Source organism: Achroia grisella, unplaced genomic scaffold (genome assembly GCF_030625045.1).
Source record: "Achroia grisella isolate CSIRO2021 unplaced genomic scaffold, CSIRO_AGI_Agris_v1 utg1245, whole genome shotgun sequence".
NCBI classification, from domain to species: domain Eukaryota; kingdom Metazoa; phylum Arthropoda; class Insecta; order Lepidoptera; family Pyralidae; genus Achroia; species Achroia grisella.
The window spans coordinates 1,513,649-1,534,817 of NW_026712606.1; the positions used below are offsets into that span (position 1 = coordinate 1,513,649).

Below are 21,169 nucleotides of genomic sequence, written 5' to 3' on the forward strand. Positions count from 1 at the left end.
AATGTTCATATTAGGGGTACGATAAAATAAAATTTGAATGGCATCTCGGCTCCATTACCATTCCAGGACGATAGGCCCCTTGGGGCTCACGGGAGTGGGACGACAACGAGTCTCAGCAACATTGACTTCAAGTTTGCTAACTTTTATCTAATATCACTTGGAATACGTCTTTTCTTTCTTCAGGACTTGCAATCAGTCCCGATTTAGAACACACGACTTACAAGTAGTAGAACATCATATTATGAAACTAAATCTTTGTCAGGAGTTAATCCGTTGATAGATGAAAACCTCATGCAAATCCATTGCATAGTTTTTGAGATTATCGTTAGTTTTATTCACTATACGAATCTTTGTTTTGTAATAAGTACACATATGTAGGTGTGTATTCAAGGACTGTGTATTTACTATTTGGGATCAATATTAAATTATTCATTTTTTTTGGTTTGTATAAAGATAGCTATAGGTACAGACCAGTAAACTTCACTGAACGCTCAACTAAACGTTTACGACGTCGATAAAGGTTTCAAACTAGATTATGGCACTGAGCACCTATTCAGATTGGATGTAAAACGGTGTTGCAGTCATACAATATTGCAAATTGTCTTCGTATTTTTAATATAATAGTAATTAGTAATATATTCTTACATTGAAATATTGTAATTTTTACTTTTTTATCTATAGTATATTCTAGTTTTATAATAATATTTTATTTATTTATCTTTTCAATTGTTTTTGTCTATTTCGTTCTTTTCAAAGAGTTAAAATAAGTGTACTTCTGTATAATTAAAATTTTCTAATAACAATAATTATATCTATATACTTAATATAATATCAATATACTTGAAAATAATTGGTAACAGCTTAAGTATAATAGTTTTATGGGTATAATGAAATTTATGAATTATTTTGATTGATTCAACTATTAACATAAACGTATATAAAATTATGAATAAAAAATCTATTTAAAACTCAGTCATCAAATATTTGAATTCATTGAGTGAAGCAAGACTACTTATAGGAAGTGTAAAGCAATTGCAGGAAGCCGCCAAAACACGTAGCTCGTTCATTCAAGTCGTTATACTGCCACCAACATATTTAGAGACCTGCAGTCCCCAGCATCGCGTACAGAATAAGAGGTTTAAAATGAAATAAGAAGCACGAGTAGAGATCTCGATAGTTTGGACGTGTTATAACCGTCTGAGCAAGTCGTTCTGACGTCGCCACATCAGCGGTTCGGGTACAATCTTTCCACTCATTTGTGGGTTATACTCGTATCACGATGTTAGTGTTCTTTCAAATGGCGCTGAGAACTAATCGTAAAGTTTACTTAGTTACAACTATTACTTAATGTACCCTTTGATTTTATAAATACGAGTAAGTATGTTACAATGTGACGCATAAATATATCACAATATACATAAAACATTATTAAAATCAGTTTTCTAAAACGCGAGGAGTTAAAATAGAATATAATTTACTTTAATGTTTTATGCATTGTACCTACATAGAAACTCTGAAAAATCGCAAAGCTCGAGTAAACGCGACCGCCCAAGTCATGTTGCTGTCCACAGTTTAAAATAAACGGCCCTTTTTGTATTCTTGGAATATTTTTTAATCAGAATAAAATACTAAGTTATTTGTTCTCAGGTGACCCAATAAATGCATTATTTGTTTTCCAGGCTCAAATTATCATTACCTTGTAAGAAAATCTATAAAACACGAAATAGAATGAGTTTGCCTAAATTGGCAAACTCATTCTTTTTCCTTTATTGAGTATAATACATCTTAGCTCGGATGCGATTCTGATTAATGCCTTAAACTCGAGTCCCTGCAACTTTGTTAGAGATAGCGGTGAAAAATAAAGGGACGTGACTCGACTAATTCGCTTTTTACGACAACGGGAGGTAAAAGAGTAATGGCAGTTTAAAAATTCCTATGATTTAAAGAGGCTGACATATTTTTTCATTCATAATTCTACCTCTCAAGTTATCTTCAGTTTGGCAATTTGCTAAAAAATAAAAACTGTCTATCATTCTTCTTTTAAAATTTTTGACCGTTAGAAAAGTTGGTACGTTAAATGTCAGCATATTATTTTCTAGATAATTCTATGATTTTTCATAAAAATATGATAATTAGGATTTTTCTTTCGTTATTTTGTGGTGAGTTTAATTTATATTTAAACATCTTCTGTATTTAATTGCAACCGGTATTCGGTATTATAATAATTTGTTCATTGCTTTCAGTCTTTTTTATAGCTAAGGCCGATGATGAAATTGAGATCAAGAGAGGAATTTTCCCTTTTATGGTGAGTATTTAGAATCCACAGATTGCAGTCATTAAAAACGCTCGACATTTCATAAAAAGTAGTTAGTTGGTTCCAGGAAAATATTTTAATAGAAGTGTGTGTGTAAAATATATTTTATCCAACATAATATTGAATAATATTTAATTTTCGACATTCTCTAATATAATATGGATAACATTAAGTACATTGCAGTTTTGACATTTCTTTTTCTCGTCTTGACATAAAAAATATACGAAGTATTCGCAAACGTTGGATTTTAATTGTTTCTGTAGTTATTGTCACTTTTCCCATGTACTGAATTTCTGAAATTCGTTCGTTTGTTAATTTATAACATACCTTCACATTATTTTCTCTTCAGGCTTATATTTACTATCCAGATGAGACTGTACTTGATCCATCCGGTAACCGATTTCTTCGAGGTGCAGTGCTAATCAAACCTGACTGGCTAGTTACTTCAGGAGTTTCCCTCAATAGCGACAGCAGGGAGTTTGTCGGATTCCCGAACAAGACCATGATTGCCAGACTTGGAGCCGTCACTATTGATTCGAAGTTTACACTGAACGAGGATGAGTATGAACAGGAACGGGAGGTGTGTATGGAACATTATATCGATCTGAATACAATTTTATATGTAGCAAGGTTGACTTTGTGTAAATTCGTCTACGTGTGTACCACTGTCTCACCTACATCAACTCCCAAGCAACTTATTTTGTATGCTGTGTTTCATTATTGTTTGTTTATTTGGCGGCATCGCATGAGCGGTATCATGTACATAATGTGCTATTCATATAGATAGTTGTTTTTCTTAAGGTAACTACCATAAAGTAACCCAAAAAAAATCTGACTGCTCAATTCATGTGTCCACCACAGTTGCATAAAAGAATTATGGTACGTTCACAATAAAGTCAATTTTAATATTTTGCATTTTGCGTTGTTTACATACTGCTCTTTTATTCATGAAAATAAAAATATCTTGAGAATATGCTGTCACTTTCTATTGAATTGTGACAATGTTACCAACGAAAAATGGACAAACTAGTCCAAGACGTAAAAGAGGTATTACATTTTTGATGTATAGAGTACTAGTGTACCCGCGACTTCGTCCGCGTAAAATAGTGACCTTGAGCAAATAATAAAAAATATATATTAATAATCTAACCCAATAAAAAAGTTTCATCGTTCTAGCTTCAAAAATGAAATTTCCATACATAATTCCATACAATTCAATCAACAGCCAAAAACTAAGTTTCAAACTACTATCTTTAAAATGAAGATACTTCCATACATACCATACATACATTACATCTCCCCTTTCAACCCCTTATAACCCTTTTTCTTGTTTTTTTTAATGCTACTTATATTAGTGTCATCATGTACCAATGATAAGATGTCGCTATACTGTAACCATTTATGGCTGAGCCCTGTGGCGGTAGGTACTGATATTTTCTCAACAGCCTAAAAAATGGGTTTCAAGTTTCTAGCTTTAAAAAATGACAATACATGCATACAACATTTTAACTCCCCTTTTGACCCTTACAACCCATTTTCGTTAATTATATTTAATCAATACGCAAAAAAATAAGATTGAAGCTTAAACTTTTAAAAAATTCCTCTTTCAGTCTCTTAGAACCCTTTTTAGCATTAAAAAGTAACCTAATGTAACCGATCTCAAGATCTAGACTTTAAATTTCATTTAAATCAGTTCAGAAGTTTTGGCTTTTAAGACAGACAGACAGAGTCACTTTTACTTTCGTAAGGTATTTATTAAATAAACTGACCCAAAAAAGCGTAAGAAAAAAGCTTCATCGTTCTAGCTTCAAATATGACGAATTTCCATAAAAACTTTTATCTGCTATTTTATTTTACCCCTTGAATGGTGACAATGTGATATTTACAAATTTAAATGTCATATTTATTTATATTTAATAAACAGTTTAAACATTTCTTTAAATTCTTTTGAAAATTGGTGGTCCAGTTGGCCAATAACATAATAAAATTTTGTTAAATCAAAATAATAGATGTGATATTCTAAATTGCAAACTATCCCTCTACTTGCGCGAACCATATCTCTGACTCTACTGGCCAGAATGGAGAAACGCGTATTCCGAACCTGAATAGCTCGGATGGAACGGTAGATGTTGTTTCTTCCAAGGAAATGTTGTTCATATGTATTGACAACATTTTTAATATTATATGTTGTTTTATTCTTCAAAATTATTAATAATATGTTCTTACGCTCTTGTCCAAGAGCAGGGTCATCAGTTATAGGCTATACCAGGATTATATTTATGTATTTATAAAATAAAATTGCAGAGCAAACGTTTATTCATTTAAATTCATAAGGAGACAACGGATTGACAATAATCAGTTGCGCGCGCAACGCAACGCATGCGCGCTGCTTATACAAATGACATATATGTTTATTTATTTATGACATATGAGCGTTACTAAGTCGCATATCTAGTACAATACTGGTGTAATTCAGAAAATAAAAATTTTTGAAAATAGACTTAATAACACAATTATAAAGTAGACTTTCCAAAATATCTAATTTTTTAGTTAAGCCATTATTATAATAAGTGTGTATTCAACCGCATAAAGATAACCTTGCATTACCATTTTCAACCCTTTACAACCCTTTTTTCGCATTAAAAAGTAGCCTATGTCCTTCCTCAGCGTCTAGACTATATGGGTACCAAATTTCATTTAAATCAGTTCAGTAGTTTTGGCGTGAAAGCGAGACAGACAGACAGACAGACAGACAGACAGAGTTACTTTCGCATTTATAATATTAGTAAGGATAGTATAAAAACATCAAAAATGTAATAACCTCTTTTAGGTCTTGGACTAGTTTGTCCTTTTTTCCTTGTAAGAACGTAAAATTCAAAATATTAAAATTGACTTTATTGCTGGCTATCACCTATGACTCTGTGTTTTTCGTGATGTCATCCTCATGCTACAACCTATCGTCGTATCATATTTCATTAAAATTCGTTCAGGTATTTTATTCACGATAAAGGTAAAATAAACAGACAGGTATATTTTCGTATTTATAGTGTTTGGAATGGATTTCCAGGTAATACAAATAGTCCGGCCGTATAATCACAGTGCGACACAATGGTGGCGTACCGACATAACCCTTATGAAAACCCTCCTGCCTTTCAACTTCTCTTCTGCTGTGTCTCCTACTAATTTGAACTTTAAACAAATCAATGCTGAGAAAACTTGCATCATATTGATCTATGCGGTAATAAATTATTTATGTAATTTTATGCAACAGCAACTCCACAGATGTAAATTTACTGAAATACCTTAATATTTTCAACTCCTCTTACTGGGTATTATTACAAATCTATAACGATGTATTCAAATATACTACAATAATATAATCGCCTATGGTAGTATATGGTATGGTAGAAACTACAGAATTTTATCCACTTAAAAGGCCATTTTATCATAAAATTCTTATTCCAAAGAATATTATTCTGATCAGTGGAAAAAAATTGAGGTGCCCACGAATATACGATAGTCGTGTCGTTTGTAGATATAGTTCAGTAAACAATTTTTTTGTTTGTTGATACTTAAACGAACGAAAAGTATTTTTTTATTGCAGAATAGAGATGGAAATTGGACTGACGATAGAGTTTTGATGCAACTGCCCGTGGACATACTGCCACCTTCGCTTGAGAACTGTGGAACCCACTTTTCTTCTGCCACCATGACGTGTGCAGCTGCCAGTGATGGCAGCAAGAATACAAACCCGGAATTTTGCCAGGTATGTACATTATAATGTTTCACTTCTGGATAATATCCCACGTACCTATTGCATTATATGTTATCTGAACTGAAATAAATATTAGCAGAATTTTAGTGAAAATAAAATTATAAAAAAATATATTTTATTTACATTCTTTATTTAACAGGGTAATAGTGGCGGGCCTTTGATTTGCGAGAATGGAGTAATGGGTATCCAAACTTACATCGGCAATGCCTGTAAACAACCTTACCTTTATCAGCTTATGTCTGCATGGAAGACCCTAATAACTTGTAGTACAAAAGGGAAATGTGATGAAAAGGAATGTACGGATGTTTGCCTGGTAAATAACAAGGATACTAGTGAGGAGTTGGTAATATCTCCAGAAACAACTTTAATTACTATTTCATCAGAACCGATAGAAGAACAAACCGTCAGTTTAAAAGAGACTGTTTCAACTGTACAGGAACGCTTAATGCCTTTAATTCCGACCAAAACAGCTATGAAAGAAGTAACTACAGTAGAAACGGAAACGCAACCGAGTTCTGAAACTACTATCATAACAACGATGACTGAAGACAGTGAAAAGCAATTATGGCCTAAAGAAAAAAATACAAACCGACGTAAGAATATAAATGAAGAGGACACAGATAAAATAGAAAGAAAACCTAATGTAGAAGCTCAACAGCAGGATGTTCCAAAGAAAGTACGAAGTGCTGCAGTAAGCAATTTTTGTTATTTCCAAACTTTGTTTAGTATTATTATAACGTCTTGTTTCATGTAATCAACTTTGATTTGTGAACTATTTCGTATTAAATTTGTTTTTATTAATTATTTTGTACCTTTATTTTTTTTTAGTATTCATATTAATACTATAATTCAATTTCAGATTTTATTCCAAATTTATTCTCTTTGTATCTAATCTTGATCAGATTATAAATTTACATTGTCTAGTATATACTGTAACATTTATATTATTAAAATGATGTGCACCATACAAGTTCGTATTCCTTAACATTCATATTAAATATTTTCTAAATTCAAATTGAGTCAGATATCTCTGTGGTGAGGTAAAGTATTTCAAGTTAAGTTAGGTGAAACTCAATTTCTTAATTCATCCAACGTCTTATTTTATCATCGTTTTGTCTCTTCGCATATACTACCTACTTACAATATTATATTTCATTATAATATATGCCTCAATGCGGTACCTCTGATGCGATGTAGAAGTTTGGCGAATAAGTAGAATTAAGTAAGGTTGTAACTTTAACGCCTCCGCTGCTTGCTCTAATAGCATTAACAAGTTTCCAGACCGTATTGAAGGAATATTTACTCTTGCACTTACTTAAATACCTCAGTATTTTAGCAGAAAGAGTTCATTAAGTATTGTGACACTTATTTTTCTCATTATTATTATCATTATACCAATGCTTGATATTTCTTTTAATGTTACGATTATCCACTTCACATGCAAAATGTTATCACCTTTTATATGTGTATGTAGTAGTACTGTAGTTTCTGTGATCATTTTCTTCATTACTTTGTGAAATACTTTTTTAATGTATTTCCATTAAAAAGAGATAAAGTATAGTAAGTCAAAAATAGATGATATTCGTATAGTTTTCGAAAACGATAACTCTAGGTACGTATCCTAATGATTATATAGAAAAAACTACCTTAGTCTTCGAGGTATAGGTAATTTTAGTTCAAGTCATACTAAAGCGAAACTGTAATTACCATATCGGGTGGCAGTCTCGAGCGGCTTAATCCTGGGGTGTCCGGGACCGCGCGGTTCGGGACCAGGACAATTTACATTTTCACAAGTCGCGGTTAAGTACACTTAACTTCCAAGTCCACAAGCCTGTTGTAATTTGTTTTGAAGTCTTATAGACTTGTTAAATACACTTTAATGTCCAAAATAGTTTATTCAAACTTCGTTTATAATAAAATAAATAAATGTTAAAGTTAAGGTATTGGTATATTTATTTAATATTACTTGTATAATTATGTAATTATTACCTATCTATTAAACATAGTAAGTACTATTTCATTTCTTAAGTTTTTTTATGTATGTTCAAATATTCATGGTAATATTCAACTTATATGTACGCGGATGAACTTAATGAGTGGAGTGTGTAAGAATGTTTGCTTGTAATTTTGTTTGTTGAGTTGGTAAGAAAGCCTATGTCAATTCTCTTGATATGATGTATCTTCCAGATACAGATTTTATTAACACCAATTTAATCGCTTTGTCCTAAAAAGTTAACAAAAAGACAGATAAACAACCAGATACATTTTTAATTTTAAGAATAATAAAAATGTTTCGCTGGTAAAAACTGCTGTGAACTTAAGAAAATGAATAAGGTATTTTTCATTTTAGGTATTACTTACAACATACTAATACTACAGACACATACTACATATTTTTTTATTTAAATTTTATATATAATGCTGTAAATACAGCATCGTCAACAACGTTCATGAAACATCCGTAATGGAAAAAACTTCATGTACAAGTATCACTAAATTATATTTTGATTTAACATTGTAAAATAAATAATGTGAGGAAGTTGAAATATTCTTGATATCTAGATAATACCAAATTGCAGTAGATAAACCAATATAGTGCCAAATTTGTCTGAATTGAATACCATTTTCTTCCCGAACTTCTCCAGTGCACTGAATCGAAATGTATCTTAATACGACTCGATGTGTTTAAATTCCAAAAGGGGATCGCATCGGAAAACTGTTATGCATATTTTAAAGTTAAATTTACTTACAGCGGACTCACGGCGCCGAATGAGAATATCTCTCGAGAAACTTTAAAATGTTTTATGATATTCAACGGACGTGATAACGGTAAATTTGAGAATAACCCATTGGATTGAAATGAATATAAAGCGGCTGCATTTAAATTTATTGATGATATGAATAAGGCAAATTCATCACACATTTTTCAAGCGCTTGTTTCAAACGCCTGTTCATTTTGATACAGCAATATTTTCAAACGTTATATTTTAACGTGTAAATTTTCTCGACAATTCAGATGTAATAGAGCACTAGTGCTAACTATTAGTTATTTAGTATTTCTGTCTGGATACTTATTATGAATTTCTTTAAATAATGATATGTAACTTATTTTATCGTTTCTAGAATATTTCACCAATCACTAATACTAACGTAACTGTATCTCCTCATTTAAGAAATAGGTTTTTGTTATAAACACATACAGTTAATCAGTGCAAGTAATCAATAAAAAAGTTTTTGTTGGGCTAAAAACAATATAACTAATTGCCTACACCTACTTCTTTAAGTACACATTTAAACTTGCTTATAAATCAGAAGTTTGTAAATACCATAGGTATTACCTACTACTTGTAATAACAAATTATAAGGTAATAATTATGAAGATTGGTTTAGTTTTTTAAATCACTCAAGGTTTAGTATGTGACTAGCTTCACAAATTATTGGGGGCACTACACAGAACATTTAGATTCGATCCATTTTAAGCAAGGTCCTTTCCAAATTGCACCAAATGAGAATCGAATCCGGAACTTTAATTAGTCGAAATAACCATTACGCTAACGAGGTTGTCAAATATTTGAACATACCTGTAAAAAAACACAAACATCATTTTCATAGTCAGTTCAAAACGAAATCCCTTGTGAATAATGTTAATTATATAAAGCACAAAAATTAACATTTCACATCGCTAGATCGAGTTAACAAACAACGCGAATTAATTTAGCAATACCATAAAAAGAAGTGAGGAGTTCATAAAACTTTTAATAATTAAAAGTCAAATAAAATACGTGACCCTTGTGTAACAGTAGTCTAACTTATTTAGACATCCGTGGCTACAGATTCAAGGATAAAAATAAAACAAGGAAGCAATGCTGTACTTTTGCATAGGTCATAGTATGCTGGTCATTGTACAGGAGCTATTTCCTCGGATAAATCCCACGACGGAGGGTAAAAGAACTGACAACTGTCGTTAACTCATCCTGACCGGGTATTAAGGAGTGTAAACAGGGAATAGCTCGTAAAAATAATAGCTCGTCTATTTATTATCATAAAGATAAAAAGTATACTTTCTTTTGTTAGGTAGGTACGCTTTTTCCGCCCTTTTAAACGTATTTATGTTGATTCGTTTATTCACATTTACAATTTTTTTTTCATATTTACAGTGGTATATAAAAACATACATAATGTGAAAAGTATACTGCCTATCTCTTTGACATAATGTGCCAATATTACATAATGTGTAAATTGTAACAGTTAATATGTAACAATACATCCAAAATCTGCTTTAATACAAAAGATAGTGATAAGACCAAAGCGTTTGTATTTAATTGAGGTAGACTCACTATATATGTGTCTGCGTGGATATCTCTATCTTAGTATATGTATCAGATATAACAGTAATATTACAGGGTACGAAGACAGTACTTACATCTTAGTTTTCGGGTATAACAAAGCATGAGCGTCATTTAACTTCATAAAAGTTATGTGTGGGCTATGGTTGTCGCTTGCCGTCATCCTTCCTGCCTTACCAGTAACAATAAAACATTACTATAGCCTATGTAATAAAAACCTATGCAGGTTACATGGAAAGTGATAGTATTCATGAATAATTTTGCCACGAATCAAGAATTGAAATATATAAATATATTAGTACATTTATGTATTTGAGTTTCTTAAACCTTTCTCTACATTTCTTTAATACTCATTTCTTCTCATTGTATTATGAACGTTATCAGACAACCGGACACAAATGATGATCGATTTCAAGTCTCTACTAGCGAATACCTTATATCTATCATATTAAAAATTGAATAAGAAAATCAATCGTACACACAATAAAACGTTTCAAAGAATAACAGAATCATGAAATGTGTTGCCTTTGCGTCGTCTGTAGGCAATTTTCAATCTCTTTCCTATTTATGACAGTAATAAAGCGGCCGGGAAAAGTCAACAATCAATTTTGTATTTCAATTTATTCCCAACCATCCTAGTTCGTGCGGTGATAAGAAAAAGAAAAACGCGTTCATTGAAAACGGAAATTATTGCAAGAAGCCATCAGTGGTGTGCGCCGGCTTCCTACGCTGCTTTTCCTATTTTATTTTCATTATTTTTTTGTCGAACGGTCTCGCAGTTTTGATTTGTGGGCCGTCGCATCGGTCGGTGCCATTTTTCACGCGCCTCATTGTGTAGTTCACGCTCGAAGAACCAGGCTGTGGAAGGTTTGTTCGCACGTCACATCTCCCACCTTGATTTGTATATCACGCAATTTGTATGCGTTGTTCATGACATCCGCGATATTCCTGTCATTTCTATCACAGTCCATTTTTTTTCTATGTAACTGCAGTGGCTCACAAACTGATAGTCTACCTGATGGTATGGGCCTATATATATGAACAAAACTAAGGTCATCGCATTATCATCTTTCTCTCGGGATACCACTCATGTGTTGCTATTCCAGAGGACTAGGAAGACATGCCTATTATCCTGTAATTTCGCCTAATCTGACCCTATAACAAAACATAGCTAATTAGCTGCACGCAGACGACTTTCTGCAGTCTATCACTTATCACAATTATTATCTAAAAAATGTCTGATTTCATAGTTTTTACTTAATAGCTCATGATTTATTGCGTGCGGTTAGACGGTTATGTTTGTACTGGCGAAATTAAAGATGGCATCGATAACAATTCTATCAGACTGCGCTCGGCCGACAATGAGGGTGGGCGGGGAGCCGGGAAATTGGGGTGATTTTTCTCCTCTGTGCACGTCCGCTTGAAAGTAAGGACAACAACATTGTTAAAGCAAACTCTTATTTAATTTTAATATTATGATATATTTATTACTAATAGATGTAATTGTGAGTTATTAATAAATAAATACTAACGTATTGTTAATTGTTATTGTACCTAGTTAGAAGACAACATAATCGGAGGCAGATTATGTTTAAATTTTTAATACATAATCCAGCTCTGATTATGTTGTAAGTAATCAATAATATTTAGGGCGAAAAGAGTAAAGAAACTGAAAACTAACAATAGCAATGTTAATGGTTCATGCAATTCGATTAGCAGATAGATATACCCTATTAGTTCTACTTTGCCATGGTCCAAAATAATGTGATTATTTTCCGTTGCATTTGATACGATGGCATAAGAGAGACATGATGCATTCTTCAGTGATGCTTAGCTAGACTGTATTTTTTTATAATGGATGATAATGGTGCACTCTTCTACGCTAACGGTGTATGTTGATGGAGCACCAGTGAAGGATCATAAGATCAGTATGGGGTCAGGTCAGTTAGCTCATAGTGGCAATTCACCAGGTATGTGACATGATGGTTTTCAGGAGAACCCCAGGTCAATCAGACAGTTACTAGCAATGGAGTTATTAATTTACATTACTAACAATCCCATTCTCCCAAGTCAGACCTTACGTAATCAATACATCACTTTCATCCACCAATATTATTACGCATTGTAAATTGGTCAGCTATATTTAGTAATATTTTATTATTACAAAACAGAGTTTTATTTATTTATTACTTCCAGCACTAGTCGTTGATGTGGCATACACGTAGTATTTGAATAATAATAAAAACTAACTGATCTCTGTCTGTACCTGGACGATACATATGTAAAACTATTTTTTTTAACGTAATAGAAGCAAAACCAAATATTTGTCTATTTATTTGTTTGTTTGTCAGTGCGTTTTTGCGCGCTAATCTGAGATTACGACTTAACAGATTTGTGTGCGATTTTCACAAATATGTATATTGTTGTTAATTTTTCTTACAATTTATTATTTGTTTTATTTCAGTTTATAAAAAATATATATATATGTGTACAATGTCATTCTCAGCGAATAAATATAACATTTATTATTTTTCTGTATATTACAGACCAGACTTTTTATTATACGTTTTGTTTGCTATCAGTACAAAGAGCGACTGGCAGTATAAGGTGCGCTTCTGAGGTGCTATCGGCAAGTGCGACAATGGTGTGTCGGACGACATTTTTATGCCCCGATACGAGCTTTGCTCCTACATTTTGGCGGTTCCTGTCGCCAAAAGAGGACCTTTTCAAATTTCCGCTCACCTCAGCGATAGCCTATTTCATCTTTCATTGAGTATTTTATTGTACATTTTGTGGTAACGTCATTAGTATTTATGGTATTTCGATAACATCATTTACCTTCTAGCAGATTTTTTTTTTAATTTTAATGAAAAAAATATATTAAGATATACCATATATGTAATATATAGTAATTTTTTTAATGTACCTTACATTTAAAAAAATAATACAACCCAAACTTCATTACCATTTAAAGACTTTATAAAAAATCGTCTGTATGTTAGTTTTACCTATATGTATATATAGATGCCAAGCAGCTTGCTTTGTAAGCTACATTTCGCTTGTACGATGGACATTAGGAAGTGAAATTACAGGTTCATTTATTATTTCTCCAGAATTGCAACGCAGGAGTGATATTACAAACTTCACATGATGACGAGATATCTCTGGTGCTATTAATGTATGTAGGACCTCTAGCATCAGGTCGGCCGTCGGCTTACTTACCATTCCATTTACAAAAAAATACAGATGTAAGTGCAGATTTACTATTTGAATCGAATGTTCATCATATGACTGTAATATGGCTGTAAATACATTTTATGGTTCATGGTGTTTATACCTGTTTTTTATTAACTGTACTGTACCTGTATCTGTTTTTTTATTAACTGGGACACGAAAGGAATAAAGGATTTGGTTCCCTTTAATATAATCCACTCATATTAACTGAACTAAGAGTATCTTCATTACAAAATATGATTTCATTAACGGCGATTAAACTTTGAAGATAAACTCGTCAGTTCAAAATAAGAATTATATATTTTTTTCTTATCTATATAGCAAATTAAACACAGGTTTGTTTTGAACAAGGCTTTAATGAGCTACATCTTTGGTCGTATCATTGGTTAGAAGAGTACGAAACACATAAGTATTTGTACATATGTGTCACAATGTTCTACACAATCGCGCCCTTATCAGTTGGAATGAAAGATGTGTACAGTCGCCAACAGTTTTTGTACAATACACCGCATTTGGCTTACTCTCTAAGTGATAAGATTTAAAGTCACATTAGAAATGCATATAACATTTATATTACGACGACTGTACCTAATTAAATGCAGAAATAATAACGTGTCCGTAGACAATACAAATATTGATTTACATTAACCACTAAAGAAACTAATTTGAACTATTCCCAATTAAATGTATATGTACGGGTATAACACGTATTTCACAATTTACTATTTAATCAAAAATTTGATAGTCACCAATGTATGAATATAATATTCTACCTAGAGCTAATATTTACATAAATAATACAAACATCATAACAATGTTTATAGGAAACTTAACAATTAATATACAATATGTACGAAACGAAACAACAAATCATCGAATTGAGATTAAAAGTAAGTTCTCCGGTATCGACTGTATAAGGCTTAGCCAAATTATTAAATTACATCGAAAAATCCTATTAACGAACAAAGATATTATTGTTGTATAGCTATTACAATAATATTGTTAAGTAAAACAATCTTTTGAAGTCATTTCATAGACACATATATTTTTAGACTTACGTAAATATGCTATGAAAGTCAAAATCATCAAGCCTCCTCCGTAAAGTATTTTTAAAGAAGTCCAATTATATAAAAAACAATGTATTATATATACATGTATGTAAGCTGAAATGCAACACGTGTCTGAATTCTATACAGAGCACATGCACCTAGAGGTACGCTATACTTGGAATTCATAAACAAATTTATGCTAGAGAATTTTGATACTTAATTAGTCTATATTCATAAATCACCTAATTAGAGTATCTTTGCATCGTATATGATAGTTTAACGATTTTAATTAAGAATCATGTATGACGTCAATACAACTTGATCGCTTGTATGCTACGCAGATGATGATAATAAAATTTAATTAGTATTTACATTAACATTGCCATTATATTACTAAAATACACTTCATACTCCCGTCTAAACGAAAATACGGCAGTCTTATTACCAGCGTACGTAGTAACTGATCTTGAGCTATCTACACACACACAGACCTTTGACAATATCATAATAGCTATTTCGATTTAATTAAAAAGGAGTAAATATCTTTTCATTTATATAAATTTTTAAATAATTTATTTTCATCAAATACTTTACATGCAAGTATTGATGAAAGATTGTAAACAGCTCTATACAGACAATTTTTACAGAGATTACGATTATCCTATTCTAATATAGCAAAATTGCCATTCTGAGATCAACATGAGATTTTATGAACTTAATACAAAAACATTTTCCAAACATTCTATTAATTAAAATGGTAATGTAGGTTACAGATTTTCTAACTTACCCACTTAGATATTTTTGTAACAATCATACAGAGTAATTACAGTTTGGCATTTACTTTGCTTTTATAGCATTAGTGTTCAAAGACAACGTCCAATGGATTCCATTTAAGTGAGTGACACGAAACTTTTTTCACACTTTGTTCTTCAGTCCGTTTTAGTACGCCTGTTCAATTTTGATACTTGGCATACGGGTGAACCGCGTCTCATACGCGATAGTCTCAGCTAGACGCAGAAAGCCCAAGAGGCTTGAGGTGCGGGGGCGGGGCGAACGGCGCTGGAGAAGAACCTGACATATTATTGTTGAGGTCACCGGAGCGACTAGAGCCGTTCATCAAACCTCCCATTGCGTTGCTCGTCTGCGGAACAAAAAGCTTATTTAATAAAATTCTAGATAGGTCGCGTGTCAAGGGCTTAATAAAGGTATCTGTGAATTGATGCTGTTGAGCTCTTTTGATCGAGTCCGCCTTATTGCGGTCAAATTATATTAGCAAAAGTGTTAAATTCTTATACGCGACAGTTATTTAAAAGTATAAGTTTTGATTCCATATTTTATTGAACTTTTTTAGGTAGATATTAAGTTTGAAACTAACACAGGATTACGTCCCCAATATGTTTATTGCAAAAAAATGTTTATAGTAAATATTAGCGTAGTATACTCATGACAATACAATTAAAATCTTGTATTAAAAAATAGAACTTTACCGGCGGCGGGGGTAGGTGCGTAGTCTGGCGCTTGAGGTGCGCAAGTGGTGGTGGATTGTACGCCATATTTGCGAACACAAGCCGCTCCTCGTAGTCGTACTCACACAGAATCTTGTTTTCACACAAGTAGAAACGATCACCAACGCAGAACCTGTTAAATATCAATATTAGTTAGTCACGTTATAATTTATCCTATGCATAAATTTGTTATTATAGATGTATAGTATGTTTTATTCTATATCCTTAGCTAAACATATAATGAAACCTATAACTATTGATATACTTGCTACCATTTTACTAGCGGATAAACAATTTTATTTTATGCTAATCGGATTTACCTACAATATATACTAAGGAAATAAAAAAAAACTTAGATGAGTCATTTAAAACTAATAAATACATACATTGAAAAGAAATGGTTTTTCAACTTATCTAGATTCGTAATTAATCTATCCAAGAGTTGCCAATTATCCAACATGGCTGACCTGGCACTCTTTACACAGTATAATATCAAAAATTAATGCCTACGTCCATATTGACCATTTAAAATCTATCTATTACAGTGTACATGTGCTCAAGTTACTTATTCCCAAAAGCACCTACTTATACATATGAGAAATAAAAAAGATAGACAAAAACTAAAGAAAAAAGTAAACATAGGAGAACCTGATTAAAATCAGTACAGAGGAATACAGAAGCATTATCTACATCTCAACGGAAAATACGTCTATCAATGAACTAAATGACGGTACGATTTGTGAAGCCGTTTTTTAATAACAGGACAACGAAGCCAAACAGAGGTATAAAGTTTATTTGTAGTCGACAATAAAAGCGTAACTTAATGCTCACAAACCATACGTAATATTAAGCAGATTAACTACTTTTATCCAGATTCAACAACTTTAAATTTTAGTATGAAATACTGTACACATAAACATATTCCTAATAATAAACATCGACATTCACTTAATTTACATATACACACTAAAATAATTTAGGCCTTCGAAGCCGTTAAGATTCGATCTTAAGCATCATTACTCTAAAAGAAACCGCAGTAAAATGTCTAAGAAATAAAATTTAGTATCACGAGTGGAAAGGTCAAGTTGGAAGAAGGAGGTACGATAACGTCACGCGAATGCGCATCCCTCAATGTAGAAAACAAAAGGTATCGCCTTCGACTCGCCAGTGGCCGCATGGCCGCCGGAACTGTCGGTGATAACACCGACCTTATCTCCCCTCCGGCCCCCCCTCGTCTTCCCACCGCACCCCGCGTCTCCGACCACCCTGCCAACTCTTTTGTTTCACTTGTCACAAAAATTAAGCGCTACAAATGTCTCTTTTTTAAGGGGCCAATTTCCACCGCAACTCAGTCGATTTCGCCGCTCTTAATTAACTTTATTTCCTGTTCTCTACGTTGGCGACTTTTGTTTTTGGGGTTGTTCTCTTTTTATTTTTTTTTATATTTTTTGTCTGCAGACGCGTAATGGAAAAGATGTAGAACGAAATTTTAATGACTGCGCAAGTTAAGCTTTGTGCGGATCGCTATTGTGTCGCGACGATAGCGAAGCAGAGTTTGATGTTCCGCGCGTCCATTCAATGTTTTCACTCGTTTGTAAAACAAAAGCGTTTAAACAGTTAGGGGAGGGTAAGTAATTTTCTTATAAATAATTGATACTTAGGTTATGTAATAAATATATTTTTTAAAGATTTTCTTTCTAAATTTTTTTATTTTTTAAAGATATATTAAATCAAATTTTTGGTCTCTTTTTTATATACACACAGAGTCAATAAAAAATAAATAAATATGTTAAACTTGCCCAATAAATAAATATGTTAATGAAATGCGACACATTAAAAACCAATCACGTGTATGTGTTTCAGTTTCAGTATTGTTTACAATATAATTGTAAGTAGGTGGGTTGGATGCGAGCGCGTAGCCCCGGCTAGGGCGGCAACCGGCACGGAAGCCGCGGGCTCGCCACCAGATTGCCACTAAATTATTTAGCCGTTTAGCGATATTCGCCTGTGATATCTGGCCGTCCGCCACCATCGGACAGCCCGCAAATTGGATTCAGATTTCTGCCGCCCGTGGAAATTGATTTGTACGTGATATTTAATAGCATCGCATATTATTCAGTAAACATTGAAATTAATTACCTAAAAATTTGCATACCTTTTAGCAACTGAATATGTGGAATTTAGCCAATAGTTTCGTTCGGCTGTGCATATTTTGATTTCATATTTACCAGGACTATTGTATATTATACTTTTGATACATTCTTCATTAATATATAAACCTACTAGACATATAACAATAAATTTATCAAACTATAAAAACATTTATTGGAGTAAATAACGTTATTTAAAATATATATATATTGTTTTTGAAAAGAATTTGGATTTTGTTCTGCAAAAAAAGATAGGATTACTATTAATTAACAAACCTAGTATGGAAATATATCATCAACGTTGAAGTAAAATTTTAAAATAGACATTCAAACTTATATGTGTACATGGTAATTGACCAAGATAACTCATATAAATTCGTGTGAACTTTTATATATACCTATTAAGAAAATTAAAATAAGAATGTAAAATTGCAGTTAAAAGTGTATCTAAATCTGGTACAATGCCTAAAACGGTTATTCAACAGTTGAATCTGGATTCAAGGAGCAGTCGAATGAATATATAATTTGGTGAAAATGTCGCGCGAGATCTACTAACACGAGAAAGGTCCACAAGTGACATATAAACCATTCAGAGCGGCTCCAATCTTCGCGACCTTTCTATTATTTAAACGGACGCAGTCCGGTGAAGATTGCCGTTTTCGCGCTTGCATACTTATTCTGAATTCATGTTGTTTATGTTTTAAGTTTATATTTTATATTACAACTGTAACATTTTAAAAATATATTACTTGTAACTAGTCTTTAGTTACTATGAGCGTGACTGGTACATTACTTATTAAACAACATAATATTACTTGTATGCCAATTATTATGAGCATTTAGGACGATAAGATTTGAGAGTTAATAAATAAAGTTATGGATAATGTTAGTAAAAAAATAGATAATACTTTTTATTCAACGTGGGAATAAAGCCAATGTTTAAAACCCCGTAAGATACTTATTACAGAGTAACAGTAACAGATATACATACAACATAAACTTCAAAATCAGAACAATTGTTAAAGTCGTATTTAAAACAGATAATGTCAACTACTACTTCAAATGATACTTAGACATTAGACATTCAACAAGAATTATATTGCAAAAACAATAATTAAAATCACAAAACATAAAACAAATGTACTCATTCAAATCACGTCGGATTCTCTGTTGAAAGGTGAAATTTTCAACATAATTGAACGAGAATTGTTTTGCAGTATTCATGTTATGAAATTTCATTAATATAAAATGGAATTTTAACGTTGTGGCCAAGTGGTTAGTACCACAGCTTACGCCGAAAGATCAGGTTCCAGAGACTCCGAAAGGCATGCTAGTTGGTTTGATTCGATAACGAGTGAAATGTAGCTATTTCAAATGCTGTGCTCATAATTGACTATGCCTCTAATTACATCATCTGGGAGCATTTCTAAAGATATACCTATAATCTAACTTAAATGAAATGTAAAATGCTGTTAAATTCGCAAGCTACAAAACATCAGAATAGGTCTACGACGTGCTATGGCGTGTAAAGGCCCGACCGGGTGACAATCGTCGTGCATCGCGCAATTGAATTGAATAAAATAGTAATCAAAATGTGTGTAAAAGTTATGCAAACAACGTAAAATTCGGTAGTGTGACTGAAACGAACTTTACTGTACGTGTACAAAGCACACCAAACACCGCTTAGAATACATAGAAACAAAAATATTAATATTATTTAAATACTTTTCGTAGTCTTAAAATATACCTACTTAACTAAACATATATTGAGAACCAAGAATTTAATTCAAAATCTTTGTACAATTTTTCAGATTTATTAACTATCTTAGTGAATATTTATGCAATAATAGTAACAGTATGAAAAAAAGAATATTTTTTAAATATTTGATACTACAAAGGCAGTTATTTGGCTCGCAGTTGAATTATATGCTGAATTGTGACTAGATCAATTGCACCAAAACAACTCAACATAGTTTGTTGGATGCAACTACATCTATTTAAAAGGGTTATTGGCCAGCTATATCTATTAAAAAAATAATACTGGTCAAGCATTCTGTTATATAATACTTTATTTCAAGTTCATTCTATATCATTATTTCAGTATCTTTCACACGAACAACGTTTCTGGCGTTAGGGTGTTAAAATCTAATTACTTTAAGAAAGCCAACCCTTTAGACGTTTAGTTATTGTATATTGTATGTTCTTACTAACTGTGTACTAAAGAGTATATAGAATAATAGCCGAACTTGGAAGCTTGGCACTATTTATATATTTTAGGATTATTATTATAATATCTATATATTCGGTTATTATGAAATATATAGTATTATATAATAATTATGAGATTAACTTTTACGGTTGTTATATCAAGTAATTTTATACGCCATAAATCCTTCCTAAATTCTAATAAACAGTAATAATCCATTTGAAATTCCAATACATTCTCTTTGCTACACGTGGGTTTATTATGTAGCGGAAAATTTAATCGTACTCTTTTACCCTTCGTGAGATGAATAAACAATATACACTCTTGCTACACGATAGCTTTGTTTCTCTCGCTCATATGGTAGTTTTTTATTTTCCATCTTTCTCTAAGAAGAAAAGTCCCAAATCAGACTTGTATTCAATATACCAGAGTCCCCAGTCAATTTTAGCCGGCACAACCACGTCTGCGACTATTTGTAAAACGTTTGTGATAATATATGAACCTAATATCTAGTAACTGCTAGTAATGAAAATATTAAGATATTTTGTATACTATAATGTTATTACAACAATTATCTATGACAATATAGT

The 21,169-nt window shown here is 32.1% G+C and overlaps 2 protein-coding genes across 5 annotated transcripts in view; one reads left to right on the top strand and one right to left on the bottom strand.

Annotated features, from left to right (window-relative positions):
- Positions 1-2,064: 2,064 nt before the first annotated feature.
- On the top strand, positions 2,065-6,974 carry LOC131854823 (transmembrane protease serine 9-like). The gene is made up of 6 exons (XM_059205991.1): positions 2,065-2,159; positions 2,244-2,305; positions 2,664-2,894; positions 5,382-5,552; positions 5,919-6,080; positions 6,229-6,974. The coding sequence occupies exons 1-6, from the start codon at positions 2,078-2,080 to the stop codon at positions 6,841-6,843; spliced, it is 1,323 nt and encodes a 440-aa protein (XP_059061974.1). The 5' UTR covers positions 2,065-2,077; the 3' UTR covers positions 6,844-6,974.
- A 7,186-nt stretch (positions 6,975-14,160) lies between these two features.
- LOC131854783 (LIM domain only protein 3-like) overlaps positions 14,161-21,169 on the bottom strand; it is a 71,147-nt gene continuing 64,138 nt past the window's right edge. For all 4 annotated transcript variants that reach the window (XM_059205936.1, XM_059205939.1, XM_059205940.1 and 1 more), the window contains 2 exons: positions 16,206-16,356; positions 14,161-15,859 (listed from right to left, as the gene is read on the bottom strand). In XM_059205936.1, the coding sequence (XP_059061919.1) occupies positions 15,722-15,859; positions 16,206-16,356 (289 nt within the window). In that variant the 3' untranslated portion in view covers positions 14,161-15,721. The remainder of the gene's footprint in view (positions 15,860-16,205; positions 16,357-21,169) is intronic.

Coding starts and splice junctions, on each gene's coding strand:
- LOC131854823 (XM_059205991.1), top strand. CDS start 2,078: ATGTCAGCATATTATTTTCTAGATAATTCTATGATTTTTCATAAAAAT. Junction 2,160..2,243: donor TTTTCTTTCGTTATTTTGTG/GTGAGTTTAATT, acceptor CATTGCTTTCAG/TCTTTTTTATAGCTAAGGCC. Junction 2,306..2,663: donor GAGGAATTTTCCCTTTTATG/GTGAGTATTTAG, acceptor TTTTCTCTTCAG/GCTTATATTTACTATCCAGA.